This window comes from Nematostella vectensis, chromosome 5 (assembly GCF_932526225.1).
Source record: "Nematostella vectensis chromosome 5, jaNemVect1.1, whole genome shotgun sequence".
Lineage (NCBI taxonomy): Eukaryota > Metazoa > Cnidaria > Anthozoa > Actiniaria > Edwardsiidae > Nematostella > Nematostella vectensis.
Genome location: NC_064038.1, coordinates 4,965,702 through 4,978,156, shown reverse-complemented (window position 1 = coordinate 4,978,156; position 12,455 = coordinate 4,965,702). Strand labels below are relative to the sequence as shown.

General features: G+C 41.6%; 1 protein-coding gene across 1 annotated transcript in view; it reads right to left on the bottom strand.

Annotated features, from left to right (window-relative positions):
* The window catches only part of LOC5509174 (IQ domain-containing protein H), a 34,820-nt gene extending 22,436 nt beyond the window's left edge, over positions 1-12,384 (bottom strand). Inside the window, exons 1-16 of the mRNA XM_032378070.2 lie at positions 12,224-12,384; positions 10,708-10,824; positions 6,878-6,972; positions 6,413-6,463; positions 5,980-6,061; positions 5,779-5,904; positions 4,206-4,283; positions 3,770-3,844; positions 3,577-3,630; positions 2,856-2,919; positions 2,743-2,771; positions 2,150-2,227; positions 1,682-1,744; positions 1,167-1,256; positions 407-450; positions 244-321 (exon numbers count right to left, since the gene is read on the bottom strand). Coding sequence (XP_032233961.2) covers positions 244-321; positions 407-450; positions 1,167-1,256; positions 1,682-1,744; positions 2,150-2,227; positions 2,743-2,771; positions 2,856-2,919; positions 3,577-3,630; positions 3,770-3,844; positions 4,206-4,283; positions 5,779-5,904; positions 5,980-6,061; positions 6,413-6,463; positions 6,878-6,972; positions 10,708-10,824; positions 12,224-12,283 — 1,184 coding nt within the window. The 5' untranslated portion in view covers positions 12,284-12,384. The remainder of the gene's footprint in view (positions 1-243; positions 322-406; positions 451-1,166; positions 1,257-1,681; positions 1,745-2,149; positions 2,228-2,742; positions 2,772-2,855; positions 2,920-3,576; positions 3,631-3,769; positions 3,845-4,205; positions 4,284-5,778; positions 5,905-5,979; positions 6,062-6,412; positions 6,464-6,877; positions 6,973-10,707; positions 10,825-12,223) is intronic.
* Between the last annotated feature and the right edge of the window lie 71 nt (positions 12,385-12,455).

Sequence of the window (12,455 nt, the reverse complement as noted above, 5' to 3'; positions counted from 1 at the left end):
TTAATATTTTTATGTCACGTTGTTTAGAAATCGAGTCGCTGTTAACCCTTTATTATGCTTCAAGAATTGCAAGTATTTCTTCTGCTTTCCCTTTGTCCATTACTGCAATTCCTTGGGGTTGATTTCGGGGACTCCTCGGTATCGTTTCGGGTCCGAGGATCAGTTGGGGTACTTTTGGGGATCATTTCGGGTCCTGGGATCGTTTCGGGTCCTGGGATCATTTCGGGTCCTGTACAGACCCACCTGTCCCCATCTATGAAGGCGATAGGCACGCTAAAGTTACTAAAAAGCTCCTCCAGCTTCACTATCAGAGTCAGTATGCTGCAACGCAACATGTTTAGAGTTAATATACTGAAACAGAGACTTATGACGAATTCAAACGCTTCTATTCAAGAAAGGAACCAACCTCCCCCATGATAGGCAGTAGTGCTGCTTGAAATCAAGGTAATCCTGGAAAGAAACAGAAAGTCAGAAAGCCACGAGGAAAAGACCGTGTATAGCAAACGTTGAGAAAACAGAAAGCCGCGAGTAAAAGATTGTGAGTACGAATGCTTCAAGTGTCATTATGTATGCACTGTGGGGATATTGGTAACAGCTAGTTAGATTTGATTGGGTTGGCGTTAGTGCTTAGTTATGTAGACCGAATCACCCCTGTTGTTATTTCTATAGCTTGTAGTACAATTTTCGGCTTATCTGCTTTGTTGTGTTGTCTTTTTTTATCGTCGTTGTAGTTGTTGACATTTCTATTGTGTTGTGTTTTCGTTGTTGTTGTTGCCTCTATTGTTGTCGTCGCTGCTTAGTTCTCTTTTGTTGTTGTTGTTGTTATTGTCTTCATTGTTGTTTTTTTCCTTTGTTTTTTATCGTCGTTGTCATTGTTGTTGTTTATATCGTTGTTGTGTTTTTGTTGTTCATAATGTCAAAGCGTAATTATCTCTTCCGGTATATCCCTTCCTTCTTTGCTGTTAGTGTTCATGGTTTACCGTTTTCGTAACTGCCGTTTCTTCCCCTTCTCACTTTACTGTTGTTATTTGAACCATTGCCTGGTGCTGTTGTTGTTCTTGTGGCTGCTGTTGTCAATGTCACTGTTGCTGTCGTTTTCATTGCCATTGATACTGTTTTTTGTCCTCATATCACAATCATTGTTATGGACTCATGTGCTACCCTACCTGTGAGGTAACTCTCGTCTTGCCGTTTTGTATCACGAATTTGTGCACGCTCTTCAGCTCACTGGCAGGGGTGGGTACGGGAGCAGGAACCTGTCATAAATATTCACAGGAGTATTAACATTTACATACATTTGAAATGAAAAAAAAAACATAATCTAGGTCGAGGTCGATAGGAGGGGAAAAGGAGTAAACACAGTTATGTAAGGAAGTAGAATTTATAAAATACATGGAAATCACATGCACTTTTAAATCGCAAACTCAAACTAAAACAAACAAAGAAATTGCTGCAGCCGCTACGACAGAGAACGACGAAAATAATACAATCTTTCAAACACAACAAGCCGTTTTGTTGTTATTTTTCCGCTAAGCCGGAGCGCGCGCGAGTTTGCCAACTAAAAAGTCACGCGATTTCATAGCGCAAGTAGCATATAGGTGGAGTTCAGCCTCAGTACATTTATTTCAAAACCTCAGTAGGAGGGAGGGCCCCCGCGGGATCTGCGTGACGATGTACTCACATGGTCTGAGGTTTCTATTGCTTTGACCGGGAGGGGCTTCCTGCGATATCCCTGTGTCCAGCCCTTTAAAACATACAGCATGCAGACTAAATGCACACTCTCTACAGGAGCCCATTCCTTATCCGGTAAGGAATGTTATTGGAATAACATTAAAAAGCCCCCAAAATACAGTATCATTATGAATTTCTCTCACTTAATTCTCAACAAAAGATGGTAGCACTAGTCAGCCTTGAAATACCCTATAAGAAGAATTATCTAGGGCGGGCCTTTTTGTTCAGTGAAACTTTTAAAACGTTTTAAAAACTATAACGTGTAGGTAATGACGAAACCCTATCAACCCCCCCCCCCCCCCCCTCTCCCAATCATAGCTTCAGACGGCATTAAGCCCGCCAGTAGATAGGTGTGAGTAACAAGTTTGCCCGAAATTCCGATGCACGAAAAAAACGTAAAAAGTAGTCAATGTCTTACGTCTGCGTTATTGGGCGGTCGGAGTCCAGAAGCGGAACGAGCTCGACGTTTCTTCTCAGCGAGAGATGAAGGGTCCATCTGGAATGCACGAGATAATCTTAAGTAGAGACCGACAGAGTCAACATTGCTGGCGGAAACAACAAGAATTTTTGTCCCAGAAATGCTAGCACTGATTGCACACCATGTCGGAGGTTGCAAATTTCCTTTTGTTTTGTGATCAGCGTAGCGAGGGGTGTTGGCCGATGTTGGTGCTGTTTGCACAGGGCGTTACATTTGATTGATGAAGAACTGATGGCTTGAGCTTATAAAGTTTGTCTGGGGTCACTGCACATTGATACAAACAACTTTAACGTTGAGGCTCTGGGACACAGCGTTCTATGAAAACCTTGTTTTAGGGGGAATGCGGTAATAGGGACCTTATAAAGCACGCGAGGTAGAGCGCCGCGGACGTTGAATTTGCGTGCGCGCCGTTATCAACGTTCCAACTACGGTTTCAACTACGTGGCTAGCCCACTTTTCACGTTGTTGACAACGTAGTTGGAACGTCGAGGACGGCGGGATCCAGAACTTGCAGGTGGCAGGACTGGTTTTACCTTAACAACAGCAAGATTGTATCCGCCCACTGCAACACAAGAAGTCAATTGTCAATCTTCTATTTTATACTTATGAGTAGTTTAATGGTCAAAACATTTATACGAGAGCTCACCTCCACAGACATCAGGAGGAGGAGGTGCTCGTCCCTTTGTGAATTGCGTGGAGAGTTCATGTAGCTGAAATAAAGGTGAATAAAATATTAAAAAAAAAAGACAAAGAATTTAAAAAACATTGGAATAAGTATCGCAACTGAGTAGTACCATTGATGCAGCAACTTTCCGATTAGATGGGAAGGGATTCAGTGGAATAACATGGGATTGGATGGGATTTGATGAAATAAGGTGTGATTGGGTCGGATAAGATGGGAAGGGATTCAGTGGAATAACATGGGATTGGATGGGATTTGATGAAATAAGGTGTGATTGGATCGGATAAGATGGGAAGGGATTCAGTGGAATAACATGGGATTGGATGGGATTTGATGGAATAAGGTGTGATTAGATCAGATAAGATGGGAAGGGATTCAGTGGAATAACATGGGATTGGATGGGATTTGATGGAATAAGGTGTGATTGGATCGGATAAGATTGGATGGGATAATGTGGTTGAATGGGATAAGCTGAGATTTGATTAATGGATAAGATGTGATTGGGTGCCATAATATATAATGGGATGGGAAAGGCTGGGGTTAAATAAGAAGAGATGGAATAAAAGATGGAATGTGATGGGATATGGTGGGGTGGGATAGGATAATACTGGATGGGAAGGTATGGGATAGGATTGGAAGGAAGGAGATGGGATAGGATGGGATTAGTGAGCTTGGAGTCACTTACAGGAGCTTGATGGTGTCGTACTGGAGATGGCTCTAGAGTAAGTTCAGCGGCAGGCTAAAAACAAGAAACAAAACAAAATAAATGTTAGGGCATAGGACGTTAATACAACTACACGAGTACTGTACAAAAGCGCCTTATATATCTGCTGAAGGTACATGAAATGTCAAAAATGTCGAGTAAAGCCATTACTTACAGGGATAAGTCCTCTTTCTATCAGGCTTAAGATTCCCTTTTTGGCATCGTCTTCTGATATGGGTGGTGGTGTTCTCTGGAAATATAAAATGTTTAACAGATTAGGCATATAGAAATGGCAAACTAACAGACAAAAAAAAAAAAAAGATAACAACTTCTATCAAGCATTACACTTGACATGTACACATTTTGGTAGCCATGGAAGAGGCATTCTGCATTTTAACCGGCAGTAGTAGTGAAAGATATTTGGAAATATACGAATATAACAAAAATATTTTACTTTAAAATTGTAATTAATACTATTATAATGCATTTTTCAACATCATACTTGTATTGGTTATCTTAATCAGTTTATTTCTCTTTGTCACTTATACTTAAATAATGGCAGCACTTTATTATACTGAAAGTCTTAAAGATGAAAAATAATCAAATCTTACCGTGGCATCGACTCTATTGGCTTTAGGGAGAGTGCTGAGATGGTCTACATTCGTACCAGTCACTACTTTACCAGGGGCCTGTAATAAAACTTAAGATTACTCACGAGTTCAGAGGGCCATAATGAGAAAAACTGTGAGCAAAGATAGAACCAACCTCTAGAACATGGTAATACAGCTTCTATGAAAACGGCTCATTATCTTATTTACAGCAGAACCATGTTTATACGGACACCCTCTTGACTTTCATAACTGTCCGTTTTATCGGGGTGTCCGTATTAAGCCGGCTGCACTAAAAGACGTGAAAAAATTGCATTTTAAACACTCAGAACGCATGCTACAGCAACACAACATCTTTTATATTGAACTTTTAATCTTTAAAACTCATGTTTCAAGTAACATTTGGATAAAGTACTTCTGCGAACTAGTGACATGTTCCTGTTATTTCTTTATTACTCAAATTGATAGCAAAATTTATAAACAACAAAACAGGATAACTTCTCCTTTCCTCAATCGTCCTTGCGATTGCCAATTTCAACTCAGTTATTCTAACTGAATCCATTATACTGTAATTCAACAAAGGTTGTGAAAACTCTACTAGAATGCATTTTGTGCACTCTGACTTTGCCAAGTCTATAGTCTGGTACCCTAACTTAGCTTTTTGACTGTTCTACATTGTTGACTGTGTTCTGTTATCTTTTAGCATACTTGATGTGTTTATTTGCTTGAGCATTAGGTTTAGAAAAGCTTGACAATATCCGATTAGAACACGAGTAATACCTATTAAAAGTGCATCAATCTCCTGAAAGTGCGAGACTCGAATTTCTTTTGTCCGTAAACCGGGGTTAATTTTGTATGAAAAATGTCTTTTGGGCCACATAAAAGTGTCCGTTGTCTGTATTAATGGGTGTCCTTATAAAGCGTGTTAATTTAGAAGAGAATATATGAGACTTTTGTCAGAACTGCAAATATGCCTACCTTCCCCTGGTCATCCCTCCTGTTCACTAGGTTGGGATATGCCTACCTTTTCCTGGTCATCTCTCCTGTTCACTAGGTTGGGATATGCCTACCTTTTCCTGGTCATCTCTACTGTTCACTAGGTTGGGATATGCCTACCTTTTCCTGGTCATCTTTCCTGTTCACTAGGTTGGGACATGCCTACCTTTTCCTGGTCATCTCTCCTGTTCACTAGGTTGGGATATGCCTACCTTTTCCTGGTCATCTCTCCTGTTCACTAGGTTGGGACATGCCTACCTTTTCCTGGTCATCTCTCCTGTTCACTAGGTTGGGATATGCCTACCTTTTCCTGGTCATCTCTCCTGTTCACTAGGTTGGGACATGCCTACCTTTTCCTGGTCATCTCTCCTGTTCACTAGGTTGGGATATGCCTACCTTTTCCTGGTCATCTCTCCTGTTCACTAGGTTGAGATATGCCAACCTTTTCCTGGTCATCTCTCCTGTTCACTAGGTTGGGACATGCCTACCTTTTCCTGGTCATCTCTCCTGTTCACTAGGTTGGGCTATGCCTATCTTTTCCTGGTCATCTCTCCTGTTCACTAGGTTGGGATATTCCTACCTTTTCCTGGTCATCTCTCCTGTTCACTAGGTTGGGGAGTGCTACCCCATACTTGTCATGCAGAAGGTCCCGTGCAACAGGGTGGGCGGGGTTACTGATAACCTGAAGGTTGCGCAGGTTCTTTGCCTGAGAGCACAATAGAAGAGGAACGATAAGCTCAGTTTTTACTTTTTGATGCTAAGTAAAATCACGTGATTGTACCTGTTGCCCGGGGGCTGGAGCATTTGGTCCAGGTTTATTCCCTTCTCTTGCAACAACCAGAGGCTGTAATAATCCTTTGTAGCTGTCGAGCAAAAACCACATATCTCATTGCCAGTTTGATCAGAGGGCACCCACCCCTTCCCCTGCTTTTGAACTTGATCCTGTCTTTTTTTTTTTTTTTTGCTTATTCAAAAGGACGGACTTCATACAAAAGGCAGAATGTTTATTTCTTTTAATATAAGTTTTATGCTACTAAACAGTTTCTCTGTCTCAATCAACTTTTATCTATTAATTCCAGTGCGGAAGAATGTGTTGGTACATATCCCAAGAATTCTAGGCCTGCTACGACCTATGCTCTTGTACAAAAAGTACAAAAGCATAGAGATGCCTCCTAATTTTTTGTTAGTTGCCTATAGATTACAAGAATACAAACCTTGTTAACTGTTTATCTGACTTGGATCTTGAAACTTCATTAGCTTGCCCACTAAAACCGAGAGATTATTAGAACTACAGTATAATTTTTTTTGTTTCAATTCTAAATGCTACTTTACACTAAAGTAACATATTCAAGATTTCAATGTCAATGTTTGTACTTTTTAAATAAATTAAAAAGTACCTTTAAAAATAAATCTAACAAAGCTAATAAATCCATCAAGCCTTGTAAGATACAACAACAGTGCAGATGCAATGTGGTTCAGAAAAAGGCATATTGTATGTTCTAGGAAGCAATCATACATCTCATGTCTGATCGTGGAAAACAGCCTAGGAGTGGGATTGTGGATTTTTGGAGGGATGAAAACAGTAGAACCTGGAAGTGGTACATAAGAGGCGCAGTCACTTTAGAGCAATGCTATACCAACTGCGCCAGCCAGACATCCATCAAAGAAACCACCATTACCTAAAGGCATCTGTTCGTTTGATTCCAGGAGCTTCCAGAGATGGCAATGTCACAACTTGGTTGTTAGAGGCTTGAATAAATTGCTCAGCTTTTTCCTGAAATAAAAATTGTTGATAAGTTATTGCTGATAACTAGCCTGCTCAACAGGCGCTAGTTGTGAAAAAAAAAAAAAAAAAAACCCGGAGGCGATAGCGGGCAGACTTTGGAGCCGAGTTTGCAAGGTAGCAAATATCATTTTCCCTTCTTGCCCGAATCTCAATATTTTTGTCTGAGGGCTATGTCCAATAGCTTTTCTGGGAGTATTTCTGTCGTGCTTTGTGAGAGAGCCTGTTTTGCAGGCTAGCTTGAAACTTACTTTATAGCTGATCTCCATCCTGATATCCCCCTGGTGATAAACAGTAACTTATAAACTTACCCTTAGGCCGATCTTGTCCTGGTGGTACCCTACCCCCCTTTGGTGATAAACAGTAGCTATAACAGACACTGATCTCTGTCCTGGTGATACCCCCCCACCCCCTGATAATAAACAGTAGCTTATAACTGACCCAGACACTGATCTCTGTACTGGTGATACCCCCCCACCCCCCCTGGTAATAAACAGTAGCTTATAACTGGCCCTGACACTGATCTCTGTCCTGGTGATACCCCCCCCCCCCACCCCCCTGGTAATAAACAGTAGCTTATAACTGACCCTGACACTGATCTCTGTCCTGGTGATACCCCCCACCCCCCTGGTAATAAACAGGCTTATAACTGACCCTGACACTGATCTCTGTCCTGGTGATACCCCCCCCCCCACACCCCCCTGGTAATAAACAGTAGCTTATAACTGACCCTGACACTGATCTCTGTCCTGGTGATACCCCCCACCCCCCTGGTAATAAACAGTAGCTTATAACTGACCCTGACACTGATCTCTGTCCTGGTGATACCCCCCACCCCCTGGTAATAAACAGGCTTATAACTGACCCAGACACAGATCTCTGTCCTGGTGATACCCCCCCACCCCCACCGCCCTGGTAATAAACAGTAGCTTATAACTGACCCTGACACTGATCTCTGTCCTGGTGATACCCCCCCACCCCCCTGGTAATAAACAGTAGCTTATAACTGACCCTGACACTGATCTCTGTCCTGGTGATACCCCCCACCCCCCTGGTAATAAACAGGCTTATAACTGACCCTGACACTGATCTCTGTCCTGGTGATACCCCCCCCCCCCTCCCCTGGTAATAAACAGTAGCTTATAACTGACCCTGACACTGATCTCTGTCCTGGTGATACCCCCCCACCCCCCTGGTAATAAACAGTAGCTTATAACTGACCCTGACACTGATCTCTGTCCTGGTGATACCCCCCACCCCCCTGGTAATAAACAGGCTTATAACTGACCCTGACACTGATCTCTGTCCTGGTGATACCCCCCCACCCCCACCGCCCTGGTAATAAACAGTAGCTTATAACTGACCCTGACACTGATCTCTGTCCTGGTGATACCCCCCCACCCCCCTGGTAATAAACAGTAGCTTATAACTGACCCTGACACTGATCTCTGTCCTGGTGATACCCCCCACCCCCCTGGTAATAAACAGGCTTATAACTGACCCAGACACTGATCTCTGTCCTGGTGATACCCCCCACCCCCCTGGTAATAAACAGGCTTATAACTGACCCAGACACTGATCTCTGTCCTGGTGATACCCCCCACCCCCCTGGTAATAAACAGGCTTATAACTGACCCTGACACTGATCTCTGTCCTGGTGATACCCCCCACCCCCTCCCCTGGTAATAAACAGGCTTATAACTGACCCTGACACTGATCTCTGTCCTGGTGATACCCCCCACCCCCTGGTAATAAACAGTAGCTTATAACTGACCCTGACACTGATCTCTGTCCTGGTGATACCCCCCACCCCCCTGGTAATATACCCCCTAGTGTCAAGCAGACTTATATCCTCCAACTCGCCATACTCCCTAAGATCTAAGCGCTCACATAGTGTGGTTCCGGGTCGCACGGACCGTTTTTCCAAATTCGTCTCAGCGCAATATGCTGGGGATCTAATGTTATTATGAATTATGTATGGTGTAATGTATTTTGTAGTTAGCTGACCCTACCGGTAATTCAGTTGTAAAAGAACTGCAAACGGTTGAAATAAACGAGCATTATTATTATTATTATTATTATAATAAACAGGCTTATAACTGACCCAGACACTGATCTCTGTCCTGGTGATACCCCCCAACCCCCTGGTAATAAACAGGCTTATAACTGACCCAGACACAGATCTCTGTCCTGGTGATACCCCCCCCCCCACCCCCACCCCCCTGGTAATAAACAGTAGCTTATAACTGACCCTGACACTGATCTCTGTCCTGGTGATACCCCCCACCCCCCTGGTAATAAACAGGCTTATAACTGACCCTGACACTGATCTCTGTCCTGGTGATACCCCCCACCCCCCTGGTAATAAACAGGCTTATAACTGACCCTGACACTGATCTCTGTCCTGGTGATACCCCCCCCCCCTCCCCTGGTAATAAACAGGCTTATAACTGACCCTGACACTGATCTCTGTCCTGGTGATACCCCCCACCCCCTGGTAATAAACAGGCTTATAACTGACCCTGACACTGATCTCTGTCCTGGTGATACCCCCCACCCCCCTGGTAATAAACAGTAGCTTATAACTGACCCTGACACTGATCTCTGTCCTGGTGATACCCCCCAACCCCCTGGTAATAAACAGGCTTATAACTGACCCAGACACAGATCTCTGTCCTGGTGATACCCCCCCCCCCCCCCACCCCCCTGGTAATAAACAGGCTTATAACTGACCCTGACACTGATCTCTGTCCTGGTGATACCCCCCACCCCTCTGGTAATAAACAGGCTTATAACTGACCCTGACACTGATCTCTGTCCTGGTGATACCCCCCACCCCCCTGGTAATAAACAGGCTTATAACTGACCCTGACACAATCAATCAATCAATCAATATATTTTATTTGGTACCCTTATACATGATTATATATCAGGTGTTTTTCCAAATAGTTAAGATAAAAAGGAGGTTGTCATTATCCGTGGTGTGCATTTATTCTTTTAGGCATTCAAATCTTTTTCTTGTGCAGTCAAAAATATATTTTGCAGTTTCCCTCGGACAAGCTGCTGAGATAAAAATTAAATAGTGTCGGGGAAATCATACATCCCTGTTTCACTCCGTTGTAACACCTAAAGGCTGGCGTTAACAGATTTCTAATTTTGACTGAGGACTTATCATTTGTGTAAATTGATTTCAAAACTTCAAGAAATCGCCCTGTTACGCCTGAACGCTCTAGCTTATCAAAAAGTTTGTGTCTTGGTACTCTGTCGAAAGCTTTACTGAAATCAACATAACACGTAAATAGGAAGTTTTGTTTCTTTTTTGGCTTTGCTTTAACGTATTTGTCAATCAAAGATTTTAGGATGAAAATACTATCCACTGTTCCATGCTCTTTTCTGAATCCTCCCTGCTCAGGTTTGATTATTTTTCTTTCGACAAGGTAATTGTACAATCTGTTGTTCATTATGGATGTGAAAACTTTTCCTAGTGACGAGAGTAAGGTAATACCTCTAAAATTTTCCGGTTTACTAGGATCTCCTTTTTTCAGGATCGGTACTATCAGACCATAACTCCAGCTAGATGGGTATTCCCCACTATTCAAAATTTTATTAAACAAAATTTGTAATGGCTTTTTCAGAGTTTCTGATCTCTGTCCTGGTGATACCCCCTGATCTCTGTCCTGGTGATACCCCCCACCCCCTGGTAATAAACAGTAGCTTATAACTGACCCTGACACTGATCTCTGTCCTGGTGATCGCACTCTCTAGAGCTTTCAAGTCAATGATCTCTGTACTGCCACCAGCATTGGAAATGGTCTCCTTGAGATGCCGCAAGTCATCCTGGACCTGAGAAAGATTATTATGATGTAAAACATGTAAAACATGCATAGCGCCGTTACCAGCATGCACAGCGCCCTTATCAGCATGCACAAGCAGACCCCTCTAGTTAATTGTCTGTTATTTATTTTTTTGTATGGTACTGAAGTAATGTTCCATTCAGGAAGTGAAAAACGAGAAGACTTTTGGGTAAACTGATTTTTCGAAAAACCTAAACAATGACTATATGAGTAAAATGATTTTCGAAAAACGCAATGCAGGATATAGCAAACCCAACATCACTAAGACAATATGCAATAATGATAGATAATGTTTCATTTTCACTCAAACTGCATTTGAAACTCATGGGCATTGCCACTGTTTAACATGCTGTTTGTATGTTATTTTTTTCTGGGCAGACATTATTCTCCTGCCAACACAAGAGTGGTCATGATGGCAGGGAAGTAGAAGTCATGTGCACATTATAAAAATCAATAGGCATATATATTTTTGTTTACTTTTACCATCTGTGTTAACTAAGTTATAGTCTACTAATAACTACTGTATTTCCCTCTCAAAAATGGCAAACATTTACCTCATACATTAAAGGAAGAAACTCACAAAATGTCAAAGGATAGAGTTGTCCAGAAAAGGTAGAAATTTTGTCATCATCTGGTGTTTTTGTTCGATGTATGGGGTTTAGATGAATGCGTCTACCAAAGAGAGTTTTCATCGTCAGAGTTCTAACAAGATCTCTGCTTTAATATTCCCTCAGGTTACAGCAAAAATGACTTCTGATAACTTATGTCTCAAAACTTAATGATATTCATTGGGAATACAAAAAAGCCTGATCAGAGACAATTAGGGCTAATTAGGCAGGTGATACATAATGACAGCTTTTTAGAGTTTTGAGTTTTAGTACTACAAAAAGGAGGTTTGCTTGGGAGTAATCACAGTTCAGCAATATACTTCCAGTATTTATAATAACTTATAAGAAATTGAATAGGACTGCTTTGAACTTTATACTCCTTTAAATTATAGCTGAAGGAAAATAAAGAACAGCTTACTGAAATCTAGGCCTTAACAGTAAAACAAAAACAGGAAATTTATTATGGAAAGGGTATGAGGAATCGATCATAAATTTTCTGCTAACATCTTCCCAAACTATTTGCCAGGCATCATAGTTACATATTTACTTATGACAATCTAAAATATGTGAAGTACACTTTTATAAGCAACAAACTGCTACGAATGATCAATTCTTACAAGAGAACACAATTAGGATAATTGCCTCCAACCAAGATGCTAACAATAGTGATCAAATAATAACCAAAGAATCACAGAAGAAAACTCGCCAACTTTAAAAGAGCAAACAAACGTAAATAAACCGCGAAAAACACATTAAAATAAAGGATGATAAAAATATTACCTTGACAAGTATTTCACCAAGCTCTGTGGAGTTTCCTCCGAGCTCTGTTAGGGAAAACATGTCTTTCTTGTACTCAAAAACACAATTTTAAATGTTTACATACTGGTCAAATCGAGCAGTTCCATTAGACCGCCATTTTGGGATCCAAGGAAACCAATCCAAATGATACTTTGCATAATCTAGATATCTTTAGAACACAACTGCCGATTGGTTAATTTTATCATTCTTCAGT